Below are 27,233 nucleotides of genomic sequence, written 5' to 3' on the forward strand. Positions count from 1 at the left end.
CATTCGTATGTACCCGTGAGAAAGAGGTCCAACTCATGAAGCCTTAGAAGCTCACCTTTGGGGGATCCAGCCACGCAAACAGGTCCCAGAGGGGAGTCTGGAGGCTTCGAACTCCCTGGAGCCTGCACTAGGGATGGCGTCGCGTTCTCTATGGAACTGGGGAGATGCATGGTTAAGATTCTGACCAAACACACTTCACCACATTGTGAAAGTTTCATGAAAGAAGCTAGGTGCGATAGCATTCGTATGTGCCCGTGAGAAAGTGGTCCAACTCATGAAGCCTTAGAAGCTCACCTCTGGTGGATCCAGCCACGCAAATATGGCCCAGAGAGGAGCCTCGAGGCGTCGAACTCCCTGGAGCCTGTACAAGGGATGGCGTCGCGTTCGCTATGGAACTGGAGAGATGCATGGTTAAAATTTTGACCAAACAAACTTCGCCCCATTGTGAAAGTTTCATGAAAGAAGCTAGGGGCGATAGCATTCGTATGTACCCGTGAGAGAGAGGTCCAACTCATGAAGCCTTAGAAGCTCACCTCTGGTGGATCCAGCCACGCCAACAGGACCCAGAGAGGAGCCTGGAGGAGTCGAACTCCCTGGAGCCTGCACTAGGGATAGCGTCGCGTTCACTATGAAACTAGGGAGATGCATGGTTAAATTTTGACCAAACAAAGTTCACCGATTGTGAAAGTTTCATGAAAGAAGCTAGGGCGATAACATTCGTATGTCCCCGTGAGAAAGTGGTCCAACTGATGAAGCCTTAGAAGCTCACCTTTGGTGGATCCAGCCACGCAAACAGGTCCCAGACAGGAGTCTGGAGGCTTCGAACTCCCTGGAGCCTGCACTAGGGATGGCGTCGCGTTCACTATGGAACTAGGGAGATCCATGGTTAAAATTTTGACTAAACAAAGTTCACCGATTGTGAAACTTTCATGAAAGAAGCTAGGGGCGATAGCATTCGTATGTGCCCGTGAGAAAGTGGTCCAACTCATGAAGCCTTAGAAGCTCACCTTTGGGGGATCCAGCCACGCAAACAGGGCCCAGAGGGAGCCTGGAGGCTTCGAACTCCCTGGAGCCTGCACTAGGGATGGCGTCGCGTTCACTATGGAACTAGGGAGATGCATGGTTAAATTTTGACCAAACAAAGTTCACCGATTGTGAAAGTTTCATGAAAGAAGCTAGGGGCGATAGCATTCGTATGTGCCCGTGAGAAAGTGGTCCAACTCATGAAGCCTTAGAAGCTCACCTTTGGGGGATCCAGCACGCCAACAGGACCCAGAGAGGAGCCTGGAGGAGTCGAACTCCCTGGAGCCTGCACTAGGGATGGCGTCGCGTTCGCTATGGAACTAGGGAGATGCATGGTTAAAATTTTGACCAAACAAAGTTCACCGATTGTGAAAGTTTCATGAAAGAAGCTAGGGGCGATAGCATTCGTATGTACCCGTGAGAGAGAGGTCCAACTCATGAAGCCTTAGAAGCTCACCTTTGGGGGATCCAGCCACGCAAACAGGTCCCAGAGGGGAGTCTGGAGGCTTCGAACTCCCTGGAGCCTGCACTAGGGATGGCGTCGCGTTCGCTATGGAAATGGAGAGATGCATGGTTAAAATTTTGATCAAACACACTTCACCCGATTGTGAAAGTTTGATGAAAGAAACTTGGGGCGATAGCATTCGTATGTACCCGTGAGAAAGAGGTCCAACTCATGAAGCCTTAGAAGCTCACCTCTGGTGGATCCAGCCACTCAAATAGGGCCCAGAGAGGAGCCTCGAGGCGTCGAACTCCCTGGAGCCTGCACTAGGGATGGCGTCGCGTTGACTATGGAACGAGGAGAGGCATGGTTAAAATTCTGATCAAACACACTTCACCCCATTGTGAAAGTTTGATGAAAGAAACTTGAGGCGATAGCATTCGTATGTACCCGTGAGAAAGAGGTCCAACTCATGAAGCCTTAGAAGCTCACCTCTGGTGGATCCAGCCACTCAAATAGGGCCCAGAGAGGAGCCTCGAGGCGTCGAACTCCCTGGAGCCTGCACTAGGGATGGCGTCGCGTTCGCTATGGAACTGGGGAGATGCATGGTTAAAATTTTGACGAAACAAACTTCACCCCATTGTGAAAGTTTCATGAAAGAAGCTAGGGCAATAGCGTTCATATGTACCCATGAGAAAGATGTCCAACTCATGAAGCCTTAGAAGCTCACCTCTGGTTGATCCAGCCAAGCGAATAGGGCTCAGAGGGGAGCTTAGAGGGGAACTCCCGGGCTGCCTGAGGCCTGCGCGCTGATCTGTCGTGTGGCCACCAGTGACATATTTGTCGTTGCTGTTGTCGGCGGAGATTTGCTGAGAGGCCGCATGATGTGTTCCAGTTCCGTTGCGAGTTGACGTGCACGCAGGTTGCAACCGATCCTGGCGCTTGTTTTCTATCGAACGTTGATAGCACTCTTCTACCTACCATTCCTACCGCCTGTTTGCTACCGACCATTCCCAGCCCTTCGTTTCTACCGTCCATTCCCACTGATTGTTTTCATTTCAAGCTCTTGTTTTCTATCCAAGATTACCCTTTTCTGGATTTCTATTGACTAATCGTAGCGCTTCTTCAAAATCAACCATTCTCACTCATCTTTCTCCTGATCTGCTTGGTTGATAAGAGTTGTGTACATCATAGATAACACACGAGCATCACTCAATAGCCTTCATTTGGATGCTCTACGTACCATGGTAAGTGCCAGGATGTTTGGGGGAGTTACTTCACATATGCGTTGTCGAAGTCGACCATACAGGACACCCAAGCCTTCTGCGTGCTGGTGTACATTACATCGGGATCCTCTAACGGCACGATTAAGAGGATCCCTTAAAGCCAAACTCAAGCCAACTCAATTATTCTGCAAGCATTACCTTATTAGAAAACCTCAAGGAACACAACATGCCCATGAATGTCATCAGACTTCACTACAGACAAAAAGAAGCTTCAGAAAAACTGGTTCCCGGGATTCGTGAAGGGAAGCGTTAGATATTGAGCCTTCATGAGAGGCATAGACGAGCTAGTGGTTGCCAAGTACGTCAAGCACTCCACAGACCTGTACTGTTCATTGTAGGAGAATACCATTCGATGCTATCACATTTTAATGACAATCTGCACAACGATTTCTGTCACCATATTTCTACAGCTTCTCATTTGCCGCATTGTAAATCTCGTTGGATGTGTGAAGCCCCCATTCTTCTCTATGATCTAAACCTATTACACAAGAAGTTACTAGTTTCGAAGAAGGAACCTGTGATCGGGGTTGAGGAATAGTTTTATGTGTGAGATTCCCGAATGAAAAGAAGTCGGCGACGTCCCCAGACACTTCCGTACAGGGGATATCACTTAGGCAACAGTCACCTGTGTGAACCAGGGCTGCAACCAGCGCAATCACGACTGCAACGACCTGTAAATAACCTATAGATTATTGCATACACTGACTCAATATGCACAAAACGGGTTGCACTGTGAACAGACTGTGTAATGATTTCAGGGGCCTACATGTTATGCTCACCGTCTACAGAGATCAACTCTTCAGCGCACACCTACTGCCACTTTCACGAACGAAGAAAAGGAGGGTTCCATTGCGGATCCAGCAAGACAATACGTAAAAAATACTCCATCGCCCTCTATGCATACTGCCCCTTGAGAACACACTCAGTAACGTACACCAACACGTGGCAGTCCCTGGCATAAATGAGGTAACTACCACGATGACTACGTACCTTACACAATCCACGCTATTGTGATCCCTGAAGAAGTCAGGTACTTCCAGTGGTATCGCAATCATTGAGAACCCACACACGTAAACCCTACCAACCCAACTTTCAACATCATTTTCCGAGTACACCTCTGCGCAGACAGAAAGAAGCCACATCTGCAACGCACAGATCTTTTGACGTGAATACGTTGTTAAAGTCGGCAATGAGATGTCATCCTGGAATGCCAAGCGCCTTGAAAACTGCCATTTTCAAAGCACAAGCCAAGAGGCAGGGTACCTAAACCTGACCCCAACCCCAATGGCAATAAGAACGACGAGAAATGGTCAAAATGAAGAAAGAGGAAGTGGCAAAAACGGTGGGCAGGGGCTCACGAGAAAAGGGCCCCGCGTTCTCGTTGACGTGGTAATCTATTGTATCTAGAAGGTTGAAAGTCATAACGAGATCGGTCTCGACCTCGAAGTTGGTGTCAAAATGTGATTCAGTCTCTCGTGCTGAGCGCAGCTGTCTCGTTTATGTTACCAAAAGTACACATCACTATAGGATACACGTTGAGGTTACCTGTAGCAAAGGGGATGACTCATCTGCGGCGACACCGGCGTCAGCTCGAAATGCTTAAGTCTCTGACTAATAAAAGGCACTGTGCGGGAGTGGCTCCGGCTGTGACCAATGCGAAACGCTGCCGGGCCTATCGCATGAGTAAGATGAGACGAACAAAAAGCTCAGAAAACAACAGGATTGCGCAATCCTTCCAGAAGGAGCCCACACGACCACAAAAGAACGAAGGCGCAGTTGCCATGGAAGTAGAGGCTCCGTCAACGAGCGTCGCTGTGCATTCCGTACCTAACAACCGCTGACAAGCTGCGGACATGTTTTTCGAGTCGGCTTTCACCCGCAAGTTTGGGCACGCTTGTAGCGTAGGTCATGGCATCGGGCTCATTCGCATAAAGTTGAGTACGAGTCCCAGACTCACTCTCAATAACCTTCGCAGTGCACTTTCACAGCTATTGAGAATGAGTGAAAGACTCGTACTCAACATTTATGCAAATGTGTCCTCGTTCCTATTCAATTTCAAGACAGTCACGAGCAGCCAGTGTGACGTCTTGCTAGAGGCGTGTCCTGACAGCAGCGACGACGTGAGGGATACTTCACAGTGCCTGCGACCTGAAGAAGGCACTGGACGTTGGAAAGATACCCCCCATGTCGGCAACAAATGGGTTCAAGTGCCCACCTAAGCCAGATCACCTACCACCGTTGGATCCGATCGTGGCGGGACTAATCTCTCCGCGGCTACCTTTCATCCAAATATTGGGGTTCAGGAACGAGGGCAACAATGCGATCGTGCGCCTAGTTGTCATTGCGCCTGTAGATGTAACTTGGTCATGCAGTTACTCTGCAGGCTCGAAGGTGATTATGCCTTGAAGGCTAATTCTTGATATTATACCAAGAAGAGACTTATACACCGTTCTACGTATCTGAATGGCTTTGTTTGTCAAGCAGTGGGTTAAATACCTCATGGATCAGGCTCTCTGTCGCCAGTACGGTATAAATGTGGACTTTGCAGCATTGGACGGGGTTAACGAGAGGACTACTTGGAGCGGACCAGAGCACACCCGAAGGATGGACAGACGCGCGGGTGTCGTGGAGGCGTTGAGCGAAAACAAGTCGGAGGTGTTGGCCGCTCGCCAGCACACCATGCTGTGAAATGAGGATCAGTGTCTGAACATATCCCGGATCAGTGCAATCGCCCCTTCAACACTTTTACGACGTGCACGAGATGGAACTCTCCTTGTCTGACATCTATTAAGGTGTTCTGAGACTCTTTGCCCTGGACGTCTTAGTTACGCCGCACAATCCAAACCAAGAATCAAGAAGTCCTCGTACCTGAGCGGCTTGCTTAGAATGGCCTTTGTCAACCAGTGGTTCAGGTACCTTATATATCAGCAGCTGTATAGCCAGTACGGTATACACAAATGTGGACTTTACGGCATTCGGTGGTGTTTATGAGAGAGCTAGTTGGAGCGGAGCGCAGCGGATGGATGTAGACTTGTTACTTCCTGCGTGTGCTTCTACGAACTGGTCAATGTAATCATGTATATGCCGCAGAGCAAGGCGAAACACAACACGTGCGGGCGCCATCGCGTCGTTGATTACTTCCAACGCATGGAGTTCCAACGTCGCGGTAGCCTGCACGCTCACATACTGCTGTCGCTCCAGGGAGACCCCAAAAAGGTGACAGGACACCAGGCCTTCGACTGCGCGCTTAGTCAACGATCTGTGCTCTGTCAGCTGCGACGATCTGCTCAGCGAGTTGTTCAAATATCAGGTTCACAAGCACTCGTTCACCTGCGCTAAACGTGCCGAGGTGACTTGTCGCGTCATCATGCCGTCCTGGAAGACTTAAAACAATGATGACTTCTAAATCAGAGCATAGGATGAGTAGGAAGGGCAGAGGATAGGAGCAGAAAAGCATCTAATGCAAGCTGGAGTACTCTGAGCTCATGAGAACTACCAACAAGCGGTCAAGTGATGAGACAGAGTCTTCTCTGACCTACTCCAGCATGATAGACACCGAGCATCGCTTAACCCCCTAGGAGATGAGTGCGATCGAGTCGCGCTTCCGTTCAAGTCAGTTCTTCCCAAAGAACGTGCCCAACGCGACGCGTCTCTTTCGCAAAGCCCACAGCGTACAAGCCTACAACTCGCAGGCTAACAACATTCATCACAAAGTGTGGCCGTGGATATATTCATCGGCTACAGAGACTATGCTCGGGCGAGTAGGTGCCGGCATAAACAGCACAGGATGAGTGGACGGCGGGCATATCACCTTACATTGTGAAGCTAGCAAACGGATTTCCGTACATGATTACTGTCAACATAGACGTCGAGGATGAGTGGTTAACAGAGCGATCTACACTTTGAAGCACATAGAAAACGCCGTTCTGCGGTATACAGACGAAGACGGTGGCTTCGTGCTTGTGTGGCTCGCCTTCAGAGATTCCACTATGGACGCCAACATCGGAGTGAAGGCGCAACCGTTCGTGCTCTCGAGCGCTCCTGCGTCGGGCCCAACTTGGACTCTCATAGACAGGCGAACTGCTAGCGCGCCGCTAGTCGGTAACGCCATGTGGAGACCAATACAGTTCCTCTGGCGCCCGCTTATGCCATTACGATACACAAGTAGCAGGATGGCACTTCTGATGAGATTGTGCATGCACAATACTACAAGCCTCAGTGGAATCAAGTCGCGTACGTGCCCCTGAACCCCAGTGACATGCACAGGCGGGCTGTATCTCACCAACCACAAAGACGATTTCAGATTCCACCGCGGGCTCGGCAGTACGACTCCAAACGTGAAAGCGGCGCGCGATGAGATGCTGTTTACTGAATCACAGGTTGGCCATGCAAACCAGTACACACGAGACCGTTTAACTGCCTCTGTCTACATCCATCCCGGTGTCTACAAGATTAATATAGAAACCTTTGTCTTCCAATCGTTCTATGGGTACTACCAGTTCGTACATAAGCTGACACCGAACACAATTCGCAACACCACGATTCCCATCATGCTCATCTGTGAGTTCAGCGTCGATGTACCCATGTGTACATCGCGCTTGGTGTATCTGAAGCAGAATACGATTTGAGACACGCAGAGTCCCTGCCAACGGTGCTTCGAAATACATATTATCGAAATTACATTACATCGAAATATATTTGACATTTGCATTTGAATGTGAGCAGCATGCTCACGTAAGTTACTTCGGTTGTCACCGTCCAATCTTACACAAGCTAGTGTGTAAGTGCAGTGCACCTCGTTCTCAGATGTGATACAAAATCCTAGCGATAGTAGCCCGACTACTGCCTATCCCCGATTTTTTTGTCATTCATAGCACGCGACGATTACCACCATTACACAAATTGCTGCCCTCATTATCTCTAAGAAGCGTGCGAGACTACTCTGCGTGCGCGTGGCAGTTACAGTTGCATTAATTCAACCTAAAGTGAAAGGAAACGAACATCGTCCCCAACCAATCCTCTCGAGAAAACGCATCCACGTACTGTACAGTGTACAGTAAATTCTCAGTGCTCGGGACACTCCCTAACCGTGACGCTTTCCGCAACGACTTCCTCCCTCCCCCGACTTCCCTTCGGACGTTACGCGCTCCGCGATGACGCGATGCTAGCTACGCGCCGAATCGGTCACGCGACGCCCGCGTCGCGCTCGCGTCTCGGGCGCTGGGAATATCCCGTACACCGTGCAAAATCCGGATACGTTTCTCGAACGGCTGCGGTTGGGCGCCTTCTGTTTGACTCGAACTGTAACCGTAACGCGAATGCTAGGGCGTGTTCCTAGAGAGAGTGACGGGACAGACACCGGTTCACAAGTGTGGACGCATTTCACAGATATGTTGCGGTTACAGCAGAACGCTAACGTAAGAGCTAAGAGGTTACAGCCGGAGTCACATCTGTGAACGAGGTGCACTACACTTAACTCTTCAACTTTAACCTGTGTAAGATTGGACAATGATAACCGAAGTAATTTACGTAAGGCATGCTGGCCACATTCAAAGACCTCACAAACGTCAAATATATTCGCTTAGGTCCAAGCGTAGAGTGCAAGCCTTTTGCGTATTTCAAACCGAACTCTGAACAGCAATACGTCAACAGCGACGTACTCTTGGATACATCGAAGCTGAAGACACGGCTGAGCATGACGGGCGTCGTGGTGTTGGGACTTGCGTTCGGTGTCAGCGATGTATCATACGATCGTGTGTACGAACACCACAGAACGATTGGAAGAGAAAGGTTTCGATATTGACGACAGCATGGGCGTACCCAAAAGCTGCAAGAAAGTTGGATGGTCTGACGGAGACCTCGACGAAGCTCATCTCGTCGATGTCGATTAGCTCGATCCGGCTGAGAGTTTGAGCGATGGGCGCATATGCAGGGCACACAGTGGCACTCTTGCCGCTGTTGTAGCTCGCTGCAGTGCCATCACTCCGGGCGATTTCGGAGGAGAGACACCAGCAACTCGAATCGATCAAGCTCGATGTGGTGGTTGTGCGACATCCAAGTCTCGTTGCACATGAGGTAGTCTGGCTTTCGGAGTGTCATATGGGTGCAGATCTGTTTGCTGCGTGCTACTAGACTCTGCCCAATCATGCTGGTGTCTACGATAGCTATCATAGTTATATCGGCCACACCGGCGTCAGAGAAGGATTCGGGTGGCTGGTTTGCGTGGGCAGCTTGTGACTCACTAAACAGCAGCACTCATGGCGCATGTCTTTCATGTCTGAACTCGTACTGTGGAAACTGTTGTGTAATTTGAAGACGCCTTTCTGGTTCGTGACACATGTCTCGCCTATAGATTTTGCTTTTTTCAGGGTGATCTACACGACTTGTTTCCGCGGAGACTTGTGGTATTCAAACATCGTAAAACGTGCGATGCTGCCACTTGCGTATCCTGGCGGCACAAGCAGGCACCAGATGAACTGTATTAGTCTACACATGACGTAACTGCCTAGCGATGCGCTGGTAGTTCGATCGCATGGGTGTAGTCAAAGTTGGGCCAAACGCAGAAGTACTCGAGAGCAGGAGCGGTCGCGCCTTCAGTCAGGTCTTGGCGTCCGTAGTGACGTCTGAGAAAGCACACGCACAAGGCACAAACGCACGAAGCCTTAATCTCTATCTTTATCCCTGCATAACAGAGCGCCTTGGATGTGCTTAAGAGTTCCGATCGCTCTGTCGGCCTCTCCCTCCTCGATGTATATGTAGACACTCGCTTCACAAGGTAGGGGAACGCACCATTCTACCACATTCGTTCCGTGCAGTTTATGCTGACACGCAGCCGCCAGAGCATCGTCTCTGTAACCGGTGAAGAGGCCCGCCGTCACACTGGATTGTGATGGCGTGCGAGTTATAGGTATGTACATTGTGGTTTTAATGAAAGAGACCCATCCCGTTGTGCACGAGGCTAGCACCCGGCTAGAGCGGAGGCGCGAATCGATCGCACTCATCTCTTCCGGAGTTCAGCGATACTCGTTGTCTCTCCGGGTGAGTGGGCTGGAGCAGAGGGTGTTGGTCTGTCTCACGACCTGATCCAATGGGTAGTAGTGCACGTGTTGGTGGATGTCATGGGCTCCTAGTAGTCTTCCTTGCCAATTACGTTGCTATTCTTTGCGAACGGCTAGTATACCCCTATTGGAAATTCCTACTTGACTCCATATGGTATTATGACACCAGGTCCTACATGATGAAGGAACCTACATACAAATAGGATCCCGTTTAATTGTGGGTCCTACATGCAAATGCGATCCTACATATAAACAGGATCCTATTTGGTTGGGGGACCTACATGCAAATGCGATCCTACATATTAACAGGATCCTATTTGATTGTGGGACCTACGTTGGGTCCTACATGCAAATAGGTTCAAGTCTCTCGTTGTGATCCCGTATAATTTGTGCACCCTATTGTGCTGTGTATATTAGGAAATAACAAATCATGCAGCTTCTATTTTTTTTTATTGATATCGTTCATCATCCCTGTGACATGTCTGTTGAACAATCACACTCTTGCCTGATGTACAGCGTCTTCAACACCTTTACAGATCATGCTAGATGATAGCTCTAAGATATATTTCTTGTAGGCATCTGAAACAATAAAGTGAGTTAGGAAGCTAGATTTAACAAGGGATAATACATTATGTGTCACATAAAATATGCCAAAACTCGTGCACAGGTTAACCAGACTTCCCACATATGCTGTTACTTGAGGTCCAAAGACAATGGCTTTGTTTGTTAGCAGTAAGATCAATTAACTATGACAACTGGGGCTACAGCAAGGGTGTCAGTAAGGCATTACCTGAACAGGGTGAAAACAATGCACGTTGAGTTATAATATCCGCAACTATTTACATTCTGTCATATTCCTTCCACACTCGGGGAAAATATGCATGACACAAGCTGAGTTATTATGAATTAATAACCAAAAAAGGAAGATCTGTATCTTTAGAGCACCGGTACCCTGTAGCAGGGCCGCAGAAGCATCACACATTATATCAACCTGATGTTAAGTGATGATACAGGTTAACCAACAGGGTAAGAGCACAAGATTACAGATGGAGGATAAGGAAATAGGTAACAATAGGGTAATAATCGCACTGAGCGGAAAAAGTTATAGGAACCCACACGCTAGGAAGAATACAAAGCAAAAGGTGCACGAAACATGGCATTACATGCACACAACTAACCTTCAGTTCACGAAATCCAACAGCTTTCGGTCTTCCAAGGTACACACACAGAAACAGGTCCAGATACCACTAGTAAGGCACGAAATACAGTCACAGCACTGCGGGGCACCAAAACCACCAAAACTACGACGAAAGACGCTTCCCGAACGAGAGCTCTCTGGACATGCGTCCGAACGCTTCTATGATTTCCCTTCCAAATGAGCTGGAGGAATTCCAAGCTCCAACGGCGCCGCCTGGCCGGGCTGTAACGGCTCTCTCCACCATGCTCTCCTCGCGCTACATCCAGAAAGCAGAAAGTCGCGCGTACGGGTGACCAGTGCCATTGGAAAGAGGACGTTTTTCCCGTCAAAATAAGTCTTCAATCACATTTCTACGCCAACAAACAACCGACATCGAAAAAAATGCCCCCAGCCCCATGTATAACGAGCCGCTTTTGCCATGTTTGTCCTCACTCGAGAATGGAGAGAGATAAAAAGATCCCGCAAGTTTCTAGCCGTTCGGTGTTCGGAGTGCACGAATCCATTAATAGGTGATTCAGATCTCCCACAGGGTTCAAACCTAAAAACAGGGACGAAGGTGCGCAGAAGGAGAGTCAGCCTAAGGAATTTCGGGAATAACGCCATAACCTGTAGTAAATAGACGGAAGGTGCGAATTGAAAAGTTGTAGAGCAAAGAACGAAGAACACGCATCCAAAATTTCCAGTAAATTGGACGTTAGGTAAGCGAGATTACGGCGCTAAAGGAACGGCACCCACGGAAGCGTCTCCGAGCGGCGTCAGCCAGACTTGCTGACGCCAGTGCCATGACCCTCCAACTGCAAAGCGGAGAGTCTCGCGCTTACGGGATTAAAGCGGTTGGAAAGAGCACGTCAAGAGCTTCAAAACTATGTCAAACACGACTCTGTAGGTGCGATGGAAACGGTTTTAGGGGAAAAACAGCCGGCAGTCCCATGTACTGGGAGGAGTGTAAACACGGAAACCGGTAGCTCGAGAACCAGAAGACTTTGACAGCTGTAGTAAATTTTGCCACGTTCACCGAGTTGAGGCGAGTACACTCTAGAAAGGTGAAAACTGTCCGACGCGGGCTTCCGTCCGAAAAAGGGCATCAAAGCTTAAAAAAACAGAGTTACGAACGCGTCTCTGCCCACAACCCCCGAACCGCTAAAGACCGACTCATGGTTCCATTTGACCGATCGTAGAGCGACTCATGTCCTACTAGGACGGAAATTCTGGCGTCGACATGACCACCGGGGCGGATGTTACGGAGCTCCGAATGTATCGGAAGTGCAGACGGAGGCCTGGAATTTTCAAGTATCTCGACTACTCTTAGGATTTCCTGCGAGCCGTGAGCGTGCACGTGAAGGCGAAGGATTGGGGAATCCGTCACAACAAGCCGCGTCCATATAGAACCGGTTTAGTCGTAGAAATTAGACCGAAAACCCCATCGACACCGCAATGTCGCTCGATGGCGTTCAACCGCCACCTCGACCTGTTGCGCACTGTTGTCGAAGTTTGTGCTTAAATAGTACTCAAAGGAATGCACGCATCATTGTATGCTTGATGTTTCGTCGACTAGTAATGGGCATACTCTATGCATGTTCCATAAATGAATGCAACCAGTCCATTCAGTTGTTTTCAACCTAAAAAAATATATTCATTTGCAGTGGTTCTAATAGAATTCGCACTTGATAACCTGCCGTATGTGTGCGCGTTGGCAAACATGATTGAATATGACTAGTTCGTTCTGGGCCCCTGTTTTGAAGGAATCAAATAATGTTTGTTGCTGTGTTAATATATCACTTCCATATCTCAAAATAATTCCCCACGTCCTCCCCACATGAAACCAAACAGGCCACGTAAGATCTCCCATAGCTCCTTTTTGATGCCTTGTAGGATCCTACAAGTCTGCTACGTAGCCGGATATAGGCGATGTAGTGTCCTACAACTCTCCTATATTGCCGAATATGGGACAAGTAGGACACCACAACTCTCCTACATAGCCTAATATGAGACATGTAGGATCCTATGACTCACCTATATGTGAATTAATATAGGACATGTAGGATCCCACAACTCTCCCACATGATACAAAATAGGACATAAAGGATCCTACATCAATTTGTATAGGATAAATAGGATCGCATACAACCTATTTGGCTTTTTTTCAACAGGGACTGCTCCTATCCTTTATGATTTCGAAGTCATCATGGTTTGCTAGAAGTGCGGTATGTTGAAAGGACAAGTTGCCTCCTTTGCTGTAGGTGAGCGTGTGCTTGTGAACCTGAGTTTGGGACAGCTCACCGGCTGACAGAGCACAGATCGTTGACCAGGCGTACAGTCTTAGGCATGGAGTCGCCTGTCACGTCGTCTGGGTCTCCTTGGAGCCGCAGCAATATGTGACTGTGCAGGCTTGTGATTTAGGAACTGTATGCATTCGAAGTAATCGACGACGCGATAGCGCCCGAACAGGTTCTGCTTCTGCTTCCGCTTGCTGTGCAGTATGCACATGATCACGTCGACCAGTTTGTTGAAATACGTGCAGCGTTGAAAGTAGGTAGGACCTTGCTGACCGAATTGCATCGCATCCACGTCAAATCTCCTACCGCACTAATTTCCTCGAGGTCGCAGTATTGTGAGTAACCTGGGCTAACACGTCTCGCTGGCGCTGTACGTAAGAAAATCGTTGGTTCTCCCAACTGCCGGATCATTGCGAAGAGGTGTCGTTTCCTATCGGCCTGGTAGTTAACTGAGTTGGGGATTGATTTGAGGTACAAGAGATTATTTTCTACACGTTGGTCTAAGAACTGTCGGTCCGTCTTGTGATGCTTTTCACATGATGCATGCATGAGAACGGGTTCTAAAATAAAGACGACGTGCAGTAAAAAAGCATTTTGATAGCCATGTACAAGATATCCTGAGGGGTAACGTCTATGGGATCGCTGCGCCGTCTTGCTTTTAGCCATCATGTCCGCGATCCTATCCAACGGTGGTAAGTGAGCCGGCTTTGGTGGGTATTTGAGCCATTTTGCCACCGACATATCTGGTATCTCGCCACCTTCCAGTGGGATCTTACAAGTCGTCACGTCATCGCCAGTGCGGGAAAACCCCTCAAGACGTCGAACTGCCTGCTGATCATTGGCTTCATGGCGAATTGGAACTCGATGCCATCACACTCTACAAGCGTGCCAGAAATCGTTGTGAGTAGATGCATGCAGTAGATGCATCTCTCTCGAAGTAGATGCATGCAGCTTGTCAACCGCCGTTAGGTGTGAAACGGACAACGACGCTCGTTGGCAGAGCCTTTAGTTCTGTGGCAACTGCGCGTTCGTTGCATTATGTACGCATCGACTCCGAAATGGAAGCAGTCTGCAGTCCAGTTGTTTACTGGGCTTCTGCCTCTGCTCTTCGTTCTCGCGCAATAGAAACGAGAGCGCTCCGCATTCGTCATATGGCAGGAACCATTCTTTTTACTAAGGCGCGATGCCTTTCATTAGCCACAAACTAAGGAATTTCGAGGTGAGGACCTTCACATCGCCAGAGATGAGTCATGCACTTTACTACGGATCTTCTGAAATGTATACTTTTAGCAACGCAAACAAGGCATCTGCGCTCAGGGTGACGACAGAGCGAATCACCCTTTGAATGCAAACATCGAGGTCGAGGCCCGTTTTGTTATCGCTTTCAACCTTCCAGATATTACAGATTAAAAGGTCAAGGGGAATTCAGGGGCCCTCTTCTGGTGAGCTCCTGCCCAGGTTGCCACTCCTTTGCCACTTCCTTTTCGTCTTCCTTCGCTTTGGGATTTCCTCGCCGTTGTCATTGCTACGAGGGGCGGGGTAATTGGTGAAGTTCAGTTTTTAGACTGTACATGGGCATGATTTCTCGGGGGGTTGCGATACCCGGTATTCTCAAATTGTGTTACCTACACTCTAAAAACACAACTTCACCGCATAGCACGCTCTGTGCTAACCATTGCAAGGAAGGATAGGGTTATCGCTTCTGATTCGAAGAAAGAGAGAGGAGCGTACTCCTTTTTGTGTCAACTTTCTATATATGATGATTTATAGAAAAGGGCGTACGCCCCTCTCTCCCTCTTCGAATCAGAACTGGTAAGCCTATCATTCTTGTTGGAGCACAGCGTGCTATGCGGTGAAGTTCTATTGTATAGGTAGCACAATTCGAGAATACCGGCTATCGCAACCCCACGGGAAATCACACACATGTACAATCTACAAACTGAACTTCACCGCATAGCACGCTCTGTGCTAACCATTGCAAGGAATGATAGGGTTATCGCTTCTGATTCGAATAGCGAGAGGGGCGTACGCCGTTTTGTGTCAATTTGGACATATGATAATTGACACAAAAAGGCCTACGTCCCTCTCTTTCTTCGAATCAGAAGCGATAACCCTATCATTCGTTGCAATGGTTGGCACAGAGCGCGCTATGCAGTGAAGTTCAGTTTTTAGAGGGTACATACATGTGCGTGATTTCTCGGGGGGTTGCGATAGCCGGTATTGTCGAATTGTGTTCCTACACTCTCAAAACAGAACTTCATCGCATAGCACGCTCTGTGCTAACCATTGCAAGGAATGATAGGGTTATCGCTTCTGATTCGAATAGCGAGAGGGGCGTACGCCGTTTTGTGTCAATTTGGACATATGATAATTGACACAAAAAGGCCTACGTCCCTCTCTTTCTTCGAATCAGAAGCGATAACCCTATCATTCGTTGCAATGGTTGGCACAGAGCGCGCTATGCAGTGAAGTTCAGTTTTTAGAGGGTACATACATGTGCGTGATTTCTCGGGGGGTTGCGATAGCCGGTATTGTCGAATTGTGTTACCTACACTCGAAAAACACAACTTCACATACACACTAGCACGCTCTGTGCCAACCATTGCAAGGAATGATAGGGTTATCGCTTCTGATTCGAATAGCGAGAGGGGCGTAGCCCTTTTTGTGTCAATTTGGATATATGATAATTGACACAAAAAGGCCTACGTCATTCTCTGTCTGTGCTATTCGGAAGTTCGGTTTTTAGATTATACATGTGCGTAGTTTCTCGGGGGGTTACGATAGTAGGTATTCTCGAATTGTGTTACCTACACTCTAAAAGCACAACTTCACCGCATGGCAGGCTGCGCTCCAACCATTGCCAAGAATGATAGGGTTATCGCTTCTGATTCGAAGACAGAGAGGGACGTAGGCCTTTTTGTGTCAGTTTGGGGATATGGCAATTGACATAAAAGGGCGTACGTCCCTTCCTCTCTTGGAATCAGAAGCGATGACCCTATCATTCGTTGCAATGGTTGGCACAGGGCGTGCTATGTGGTGACGTTTAGTTTTTAGAGTGTACATACATGTGCGTGATTTCTCGGGGGGTTGCGATAGCCGGTATTGTCGAATTGTGTTACCTACACTCTAAAAGCACAACTTCACCGCATAGCATGCTGTGCTCCAACTATTGCCAAGAATCGAAGAGAGAGGGGCGTACGCCTTTTTGTGTCAGTTTGAATTTGTTGTCAGTTCGCCCCTCTCTCTTTATTTGAATCAGAGGCGATAACCCTATCATTCGTTGCAATCAGTGATGGGCAAAGTACATCAAAATTATACTTAAAGTATTGTACCAAGTATCTGGTGTCATTAGTACTTCAAGTAAAGTACAGAGTACTAAGCAAAGTACTTCAAGTACTAATCAAGTACATCGCCACTATCACTTTGCATATCACTGTTTAGTATCTGTGTCTAGCTCTTTTGGCAAAACGTTAGTGAGCATTCTTGACAAATGCTCTGAAACCATAAAGTCCTAGGTTAAATGCTAATTTGAAGTTATTATTTGCAGTTACATGTAGAGAGGTAATCAGTCAGCTGTGCTGTGATTATGCAAAATAGTATTATACCCTGACTGATCCAAGATCACCCGCCTAGTGTGGTGTTCCGGTACTAAGCTTCGGGTATAGGAGGCTAGGTAATTTCAGGGGAAAAATATAAGCCGACAGAGATTATACATTTCTGAGCATTCCTTGCTGCTTTTTGAAATACAACATGTTTAAAAAAGAATATGAAGAAAATTAAAGAGGATGAAACACGATGTAAGCCTTCATTGTTATACAAACTGTGATATGCAGCAATGCAATCCTTGTGACCAATTCAAAAAACGCAAATTGTAAAAATGAAAGCATGTGTGTCTTTCAGAGTGTTCATCCTGTAATGCAATCACACATTGTGATATAAATTGATTATGAATTGCCAATGAAGGAAACAATATAAAAAAGCATAGAACCTTGCAATGGGAGAGCTGAAATGACATTTGACCAAGTCATTGTGCTGCCGGTTACAGTGTCATAATGTGTGCGTGTCTTTGCATTCCATTCATTTCACTCAATCATAGAAGAGTTGATACTTTTTTCAACACTTTAAGCCTACCAGCAATAGAGTTGCTTCAACAAATATGCTCTTGTGACCAATCGCTTTTGGTAAAATGTCATGCTGGGAATTTTGGTATCGCATTTCACTAGAAGCACTAAATCGCTGTTGGTAAAATGTCATACTGGGAATTTTGGTATCGCATTTCACTAGAAGCACTAAAATGATGGCAAGGAGACGAAAATTCAGAGAAATAGCCCTATCTGTGTGTTTTCGTCTTCGTGTTGTCATTTTAGCGCTTTTAGTAGGGTACATTTCTGACACCCTTCTTGTCTGGAGTCCAAATTTGGGTACTTTAACACTTGATGAGAAAGTACTCGAAAAAGTATTTTAAGTACAGTACGAAGTACACGATTCCAAATGTACTTAAAGAAAAGTACAGGTACACAGAATTGTACTTAAAGTGCTACTTGGGTACTTGGTACTTCAAGTACTGCGCATCACTAGTTGCAATGGTTGGCACAGAGCGTGCTATGCAGTGAAGTTCAGTTTTTAGAGTGCACATACATGTGCGTGATTTCTCGGGGGGTTGCGATAGCCGGTATTGTCGAATTGTGTTCCTACACTCTCAAAACAGAACTTCATCGCATAGCACGCTCTGTGCCAACCATTGCAAGGAATGATAGCGTTATCGCTTCTGATTCGAATAGCGAGAGAGGCGTACCCCTTTTTGTGTCAATTTGGATATATGATAATTGACACAAAAAGGCCTACGTCCCTCTCTGTCTTCGAATCAGAAGAGATAACCCTATCATTCGTTGCAATGGTTGGCACAGAGTGTGCTATGCAGAAGTTCGGTTTTTAGATTGTACAAGTGCGTGGTTTCTCGTGGGGTTACGATAGCAGGTATTCTCGAATTGTGTTACCTACACTCTAAAAGCACTACTTCACCGCATAGCACGCTGCGCTCCAACCATTGCCAAGAATGACAGGGTTATCGCTTCTGATTCGAAGACAGAGAGGGACGTAGGCCTTTTTGTGTCAGTTTGGGGATATGGTAATTGACACGAAAGGGCGTACGTTCCTTTCTCTCTTGGAATCGGAAGCGATAACCCTATCATTCGTTGCAATGGTTGGCACAGAGCGTGCTATGTGGTGACGTTTCGTTTTTAGAGTGTACATGTGCGCGATTTTCCGGATTGTTGCGATAGCCTGTATTCTCGAATTGTGTTATTAAATTGATTATGAAGGAAACGATATCAAAAAGCATAGAACCTTGCGTTGGGAGAGCTGAAATGACATTTGACCAAGTCATTGTGCTGCCGGTTACAGTGTCATAATGTGTGCGTGTCTTTGCATTCCATTCATTTCACTCAATCATAGAAGAGTTGATACTTTTTTCAACACTTTAAGCCTACCAGCAATAGATTCGCTTCAACGAATATGCTCTTTAAAAGTACAAAAATCCCTTTTGGTAAAATGTCATACTGGGAATTTTGGTATCGCATGTCACTAGAAGCACTAAAATGATGGCAAGAAGACGAAAACTCAGAGAAATAGCCCTATCTGTGTGTTTTCGTCTTCGTGTTGTCATTTTAGCGCTTTTAGTAGGGTACATTTCTGGCACCCTTTTGTCTGGAGTCCAAATTTGGGTACCTGAGTACTTGATGGGAAAGTACTCGAACACGTATTCTAAGTACAGTACGAAGTACACAATTCAACATGTACTTAAAGTAAAGTACAAGTACACAGAACTGTACTTAAAGTACTATTTGAGTACTTGGTACTTCAAGTACTGCCCATCACTAGTTGCAATGGTTGGCACAGAGCGTGGCTATGGGGTGATGTTCGGTTTTTAGATTGTACATGTGCGCGGTTTCTCGGGGGGTTACGATAGCAGGTATTCTTGAATTGTGTTACCTACACTCTAAAAGCAGAACTTCAACGCATAGCACGCTGCGCTCCAACCATTGCCAAGAATGATAGCGTTATCGCTTCTGATTTTAAAGAAAGAGAGGGGCGTACGTGTTTTTGTGTCAGTTTGGGGATATGGTAATTGACACACAAAGGCGTACGCCCCTCTCTCTTTCTTCGAATCAGAAGCGCTAACCCTATCATTCATTGCAATGGTTGGCGCAGAGCGCGCTATGCAGCGAAGTTCAGTTTTTAGAGGGTACATACATGTGCGTGATTTCTCGGGGGGTTGCGATAGCCGGTATTGTCGAATTGTGTTACCTTCACTCTAAAAACACAACTTCACATACACACTAGCACGCACTGTGCCAACCATTGCCAAGAATGACAGGGGTTACGCTTCTGATTCGAAGACAGAGAGGGACGTAGGCCTTTTTGTGTCAGTTTGGGGATATGATAATTGACACAAAAAGGCCTACGTCCCTCTCTGTCTTCGAATCAGAAGCGATAAGCCCTATCATTCATTGGCAATGGTTGGCACAGAGTGTGCAATGCGGAAGTTCAGTTCTTAGATTATACATGTGCGTGGTTTCTCGGGGGGTTACGATAGCAGGTATTCTCGAATTGTGTTACCGCAACTTCACCGCATACCACACTGAGCCCACACGTCCACAAAAGAGTGGAGGCGCAGTTGCCATGGAAGTAGAGGCTCCGCCAACGAGCGTCGCTTGTGCATTGCGCACCTAACTGTTGACAAGCTGCGGACCTACTCACTTGTCTTTTATCCACCCACCCACCTTTCACCCACAAGTTCGGGCACGCTTGTAGCGTAGGTCATGGCATCATGGGCTCGTTGCATAAAGTTCAGTACGAGTCCCAGACTCACTCTCAATAGCCTTCGCAGTGCACTTTCACAGCTATTGAGAATGAGTGAAAGCCTCGTACTCAACTTTTATGCAAATGTGCCCTCGTTCCAATTCCATTTGAAGACAGTGACCAGCAACCAGTGTGACGTCTTGCTGGAGGCGTTTGCTGGCTGCAGCGACGACGTTATGGATACTTCACAGTATCTGCGACCTGAAGAAGTCACTGGAGGTTGGCAAGGTGCCCACCTAAGCCGGACCACCTACCGCCGCTGCATCTTATTCTGGCGGGACTCGTCTCACCGCGGCTACCTTTCATCCAAAATATTGCGGTTCAGGACGAGGGCAACAATGCGATCGTGCGGCTAGTTGTCGTTGGCCTGTAGATGTGAGTAACTTGGTCATGCAGTTACGCTGCAGGCTCGCAGGTGCTTATGCCTTCGAGGCTCATTCTTGATATTAATACCAAGAAGAGCCTTATACACCGTTCTACGTATCTGATTGGCTTTGTTTGTCAAGCAGTGGGATTAGATACCTCATGGATTAGCCTCTCTGACGCGAGTACGGTATAAATGTGGACTTTGCAGCATTCGACGGCGTTAACGAGAGGGCTATTTGGAGCGGATCAAGGCGCACCCGAAGGATGAACGACGCGCGGGTGTGTGTGGAGGCGTTTGAGTGAACACAAGTCGGAGGGTCTTGGCCGCTCGCCAGTACAACTTGTTCTGGAATGAGGATCAGTGCAAGGACATATCCCGGGTCAGTGCAATCGCCCTTCAACAATATTACTACGTGCACGAGATGGAACTCTCCTTGCCTGACATCTTTTAAGGTGTTCTGAGACTCTTTGCCACTGACGTCTTAGTTACGCCGTACATAAAGGCTACAAGCAAGACAGCGCAGCGATCGGCAGAGACGATACTCCTCAGCATATCTTGTACATGCTATTAAAATGCTTTGTGCTGCACGTCGTCTTTATTTTAGAGCCCCTTCTCATGCTTGCATCATGTGAAAGCATCACAAGACGGACCGACAGTGCTTAGACCAACGCGTAGAATATAATCTCTTGTTCCTCAAATCAAACCCCAACTGAGTTAACTACCAGACCGATAGGTAACGATACCTCTTCGCAATGATCCGGCAGTTGGGAGCACCAACCGTTGGCCCAGGTTACTCACAATACAGCCGAGACTGAGCTCGAGGAAATTAGTGCGGGTGGGAGATTTGACGTGGATGCGATGCAATTCGGTCAGCAAGGTCCCACCTATTTTAAACGCTGCACGTATGTCAACAAACTGGTCGACGTGATCATGTGCATACTGCACAGCAACCGGAAGCAGAAGCAGAACCTGTTCGGGCGCTATCGCGTCGTCGATTACTTCCAACGCATACAGTTTCAAAATCGCAAGCGTGCACGCTCACATACTGCTGCGGCTCCAAGGAGTCCAAGTGGACGTGAAAGGGCGACTCCATCCTAGGACTGAACGCCTGTCAACAATCTGTGCTCTGTCAGCCGGCGAGCTGTACCAAAATCAGGTTCACAAGCACACGTTCACCTGCAGCAAAGGAGGCAACTTGTCGTTTCAACATACCGTACTCGTAGCAAACATGATCACTTCGAAAGTTGTAAAGGATAGGAGCAGTTACTAGTCGTTCGCAAAGGATAGCAACGTAATTGGCAAGCAAGACTACTAAGAGCCCACATCCACCAACATGTGCACTAGTACCATTGGATCATGTCGTGAGACAGAACAACACCCTCTTCTCCGGTCCACTCACCGGATAGACAACGAGTATCGCTGGAACTCCGGAAGAGATGAGTGCGATCGATCGCGCCTCCGCTCTAGACAGGCTCTAGCCTCGTGCCCAACGGATGCGTCTCAATCAATTAAAACCACAATGTACACGGCCTGTAACTCGCAGGCCATCACGCCGCGGACCTGGTTCACGGGTTACAGAGACGATGCTCTGGGCGGCTGAGTGTCAGCATAAACTGCACGGAACGAATGTGATAGAATGGTGCGTTGCCGTACTTGTGAAGCGAGTGTCTACATAAACATCGAGGATGTAGAGGCCGACAGAGCGATCGGCACTCTTAAGCACTTCGAAGGTGCGCTGTTATGCAGGGATACATATAGAGATTAAGGCTTCGTGCGTTTGTGTCTCGCTTTCCCAGACATCACTGCGGACGCCAACACCAGAGCGAAGGCGCAACGCTCCTGCTCTCGAGTGCTTCTGCGTTTGGTCCACCTTGGACTCCCACAGCCATGCGAGCGAACCAGCGAGCGAACTAGCGCACCGCTAGGCAGTTACGTCATGTGCAGACTAATACAGTTCCTGTGGTGACTGCTTGTGCCGCCACGATACGCAAGTGGCAGGATGGTACGTTTCATGAGATCGTGTTTCAATACCACAAGTCTCCGCGGAAAGCAAGTCTTGTACATCACCATGGGAAAAGCCAAATCTATAGGCGAGTTATGTGTCACCAACCAGAGAGGAGTCTCCAAATTACACAACAGTCTCCGCAGTACGAGTTCAGACGTGAGACATGCGCGATGAGTACTGCTGTTTAGTGAGTCACAAGCTGCCCACGCAAACCAGTACACCCGAATCCTTCTCTGACGCCGCTGTGGTCGATATAACTATGATGGCTATCGTAGTCACCAGCATGATTGGGCAGACTCTTGTAGCACGCAGCAAACAGATCTGCACAAATATGATACTCTGAAAGCCAGACTAGCTCATGTGCAACGAGACTTGGATGTCCCACAACCACCACATCGAGCTTGATCGATTCGAGTTGCAGGTGTCGAGAAACACAATCTCTCTCCTCCGAAATCGCCCGGAGTGATGGCACTGCAGCGAGCTACAACAGCGGCAAGAGTGCCACTGTGTGCCCTGCTTATGCGCCCATCGCTCAAACTCTCAGCCGGATCGAGCTAATCGACATCGACGAGATGAGCTTCGTCGAGGTCTCCGTCAGACCATCCAACTTTCTTGCAGCTTTTGGGTACGCCCATGCTGTCGTCAATATCGAAACCTTTCTCTTCCAATCGTTCTGTGGTGTTCGTACACACGATCGTATGATACATCGCTGACACCGAACGCAAGTCCCAACACCACGACGCCCGTCATGCTCAGCCGTGTCTTCAGCTTCGATGTATCCAAGAGTACGTCGCTGTTGACGTATTGCTGTTCAGAGTTCGGTTTGAAATACGCAAAAGGCTTGCACTCTACGCTTGGACCTAAGCGAATATATTTGACGTTTGTGAGGTCTTTGAATGTGGCCAGCATGTCTTACGTAAATTACTTCGGTTATCATTGTCCAATCTTACACAGGTTAACGTTGAAGGGTACTGCACCTCGTTCAGAGATGTGATAACTCTTAGCTATTACGTTAGCATTCTGCTGTCCGTGAGTCTTTGCATTAGCTTTAAGATAACTGCAACATATCTGTGAAATGCGTCCACACTTGTGCACCGATGTCTGCCCTGTCACTCTCCCTACGAACACGCCCGAGCATTCGCGTTACGGTTACAGTTCAAGTCAAACAGAAGGCGCCCAACCGCAGCCGTTCGAGAAACGTATCCGGATTTTTCACAGTGTACGGGATATTCCCAGCGCCCCGAGACGAAAGCGCGACGCGGGCGTCGCGTAACCGCTTCGGCGCGTAGCTAGCATCGCGGAGCGCGGCACGTCCGGAGGGAAGTCGGGGGGAGGGGAGGGGAGGAAGTCGCGGCGGAAAGCGTCGCGGGCAGAGTGTGTCCGAGCAGTGGGAATTTACTGTACACCGTTTAGTACGTGGATGCGTTTTTCTGGAGAGGATTGGTTGGGGGCGATGTTTGTTTCCTTTCACTTTACGTTGAATTAATGCAACTGTAACTGCCATGCGAACTCTCGCGCACGCTTCTTAGAGATAATGAGGGCAGCCATTTGTGTAATGGTAGTATCTTCGCGTGCTATAATTGACAAAAATTTGGGGATAGTTGAAAAGATTAGCCAGCTGTAGGACTCGAACCCACATCTTCTGGATTGCTAAACACGGGGATAGGTAGTGTCGGGCTACTACCGCTAGGATTTTCCATTACATGTGAGAACGACGTGAGCTGCACTTACTTAAAGCTCTTACACACTAGCTTGTGTAAGATTGGACGATGATAACCGAAGTAACTTACGTGAGCATGCTGCTCACATTGAAATGCAAATGTCAAATATATTTCGATGTAATGTAATTTCGATAATATGTATTTCAAAGCGTCGTTGGCAGAGACTCTGCGTCTCTGAAACCGTACTCTGCTTCAGCTACACCAACAGCGATGTAGACTTGGATACATCGACGCTGAACTGAAGGATGAGCATGATGGCCATCGTGGTGTTGCGAATTGTGTTCGGTGTCAGCTTATGTGCGAACTGGAGTACCCATAGAACGATTGGAAGACAAAGGCTTCCATATTAATCTTGTAGACTCCGGGATGGATGTAGACAGAGGCTAAAGAAAGTTAAAACGGTCCAACGGAGAACTCAGCGAAGCTTATGTCGCCGATGTCGCATAGCTCGATCTGGTTGAGCGTGTGAACAATGAGCACGCATTAGGTGGTTGCTCTTGACACTGCTGTACATGGCTACAGCGCCAGCTCCGGAGGAGATAGACGGCTTGTTAGAGGAGATAGCGTTTCTCGACCGTGAAACTCGAAAAACATCAAGCTCAATCGTGGGTAGTCGTGGGAACATCCAATAATCGTTGCACATGAAGTAGTCTGGTTTTCGGTGTATCACACATGTGCAGATGTACTACTAGACACTCCACATTCATGCTGGGAACTATTATTCCCATCGTTGTTTCGTCGACCAGAGCGGCGTCACAGAGGGACTCGTGTGTACTGGTTTGCATGGCCAACTTGTGATTCAGTAAACAGCATCTCATCGCGCGCCTCTTTCACGTTTGGAGTCGTACTGCCGAGCCCGTGGTGGAATCTGAAGTCGCCTTTCTGGTTGGTGAGATACAGCCCGCCTATGCATGTCCACTGGGGTTCAGGAGCACGTACACGACTTGGTTCCACTGAGGCTTGTGGTACTGTGCATGCACGATCTCATCAGAAGTGCCATCCTGTAACTTGTGTATCGTAATGGCATAAGCGGGACCAGAGGAAACTGTATTGGTCTGCACATGGCGTTACCGACTCGCGGAGCCTTCGCAGTTCGCCTGTCTATGATAGTCCAAGTTGGGCCCGACGCAGGAGCACTCGAGAGCACGAACGGTTGCGCCTTCACTCCGATGTTGGCGTCCATAGTGGAATCTCTGAAGGCGAGCCACACAAGCACGAAGCCGCCGTCTTCGTCTGTATACCGCAGAACGGCGTTTTCTATGTGCTTCAAAGTGTGCTTCACGTGCTGCTCCTATCCTCTGCCCTTCCTACTCATCCTATGCTCTGATTTAGAAGTTATCATTGTTTTTAGTCTGTCAGGACGGCATGTTGAAACGACAAGTCAGCTCGCCACGTTTAGCGCAGGTGAACGATAGCTTGTGAACCTGTTTTTTTGTACAACTCGCTGAGCAGATCGTCGCGACTGACAGAGCACAGATCGTTGACTAGGCGCTCAGTCGCAGGCATGGCGTCCTGTCACTTTGTTGGGGTCTCGGTGGAGCAACAGCAGTATGTGAGCGTGCAGGCTACCGCGATGTTGAAACTCTATTGCGTTGGAAGTATCGACGACACGATGGCTCCCGCACGTGTTGTGTTTCGCCTTGCTCTGCAGCATATACATGATCACATTGACCAGTTCGTTGAAGCACACGCAGGAAGTACGCAGGGGCTCCTTGACCAAATGGTACCACATACTGCGCATCAGATCTCCCACCGCAGAAATTTCCTTTAATATATCACCCAACATGTGCGTATTGTGAGCACCTTGGTCCATCGTGTCCCACTGGCGTTCAGCGTGAGCAACATTGTTGGTTTTCCCAACTACCGGATCACTGCGAAGATGTATCGTTTCCTATCAGCACGGTAGTTGACTGAGTTGTTGAGGCATACATGGGAGGGTGTTGTAGATGCCGTCTATACGACGCGCAGGCTAAGCATTTTCGTATCCATGAACAAATCATGCTGAGGTCACGCGTTTACCATCGCTGCTACACCGTGTGTTGCCGGTAGCCACCAAGATTAGGTAACTGTGACGTCCAGAGAGAAGCGTCTGAGCACACCATAGCAGATGACCTGTAAGGAGAGCTCCGTGTGCACGTCGTTAATATGGGCCCATTATGTTTACCCACATGTGTCCAGACAGTGCTCCTTGTTCAGCATGGTATAGCGGCGCATGACCATCTCTCACCATGACGATCTCACCGGGTCGTATTCGCTCATCGCCTCCACGATACACGCGGACGTCGCCTACATAATCGGGTGCGCTCCGCTCCAACTAGCTCTCTCAAAAACACCACCGAATGCCGTAAAGGTTCATATTTATGTATACAGTACTGACTATACAGATGCTGACATATAAGGTACCTGAACCACTCGTTGACAAAGGCCATTCTGAGCAAGCCGCTCAGGTACGTGGACTCTTGATTCTTCTTGATATTAAAGCTGTAGCAATAATGACTTCAAGAAATTAACGTTGATGGCACAATCACCTTCAAGCCTGCAGGGCAACTGCATGACCATCATCGCGTGGTGGTGATGTTCACATCGACGTGCACGTGACGACTATGGCCTCACGATCGCATAGTTACACTCGTGCTTCAGCTTCCGTATTTGAACGAACGGTAGCCGCGGCGTTATGAGTCCTTCCGCGATCCTATCCATCGGTGGTAAGTGATCCGGCTTTGGTGGGTACTTGAACCATTTTGCCACCGACATAGCCGGTATCTTGCCACCTTCCAGTGACATCTTACAAGTCGCACACACTCTGAAGTAACCCTCTGAAGAAACCCCTCAACATGTCGAACTGGCTGCTGATCACTAGCTTCATGTCGAATAGGAACCCGATGCCAACACACTCTACAAGCGTGCTAGAAGTCGTTGTGATTTAGAGACCTCTCGAAGTGGATGCATGCAGCTTGTCAACCGTCGATAGGTGTGGAACGGACAACGATGCTCGT

At 48.2% G+C, this 27,233-nt stretch overlaps 1 protein-coding gene across 1 annotated transcript in view; it reads right to left on the reverse strand.

Moving 5' to 3' along the window:
* LOC135373595 (mucin-19-like) overlaps positions 1-27,021 on the reverse strand; it is a 41,575-nt gene extending 14,554 nt beyond the window's left edge. The window contains exons 1-9 of the mRNA XM_064606692.1: positions 26,851-27,021; positions 1,958-2,058; positions 1,720-1,812; positions 1,481-1,573; positions 1,244-1,343; positions 1,008-1,107; positions 770-898; positions 534-605; positions 14-148 (exon numbers count right to left, since the gene is read on the reverse strand). Of these exons, the coding sequence (XP_064462762.1) occupies positions 14-148; positions 534-605; positions 770-898; positions 1,008-1,107; positions 1,244-1,343; positions 1,481-1,573; positions 1,720-1,812; positions 1,958-2,058; positions 26,851-27,021 (994 nt within the window). The remainder of the gene's footprint in view (positions 1-13; positions 149-533; positions 606-769; positions 899-1,007; positions 1,108-1,243; positions 1,344-1,480; positions 1,574-1,719; positions 1,813-1,957; positions 2,059-26,850) is intronic.
* Positions 27,022-27,233: the final 212 nt, after the last annotated feature.

Source organism: Ornithodoros turicata, unplaced genomic scaffold (genome assembly GCF_037126465.1).
Source record: "Ornithodoros turicata isolate Travis unplaced genomic scaffold, ASM3712646v1 Chromosome26, whole genome shotgun sequence".
NCBI lineage: Eukaryota > Metazoa > Arthropoda > Arachnida > Ixodida > Argasidae > Ornithodoros > Ornithodoros turicata.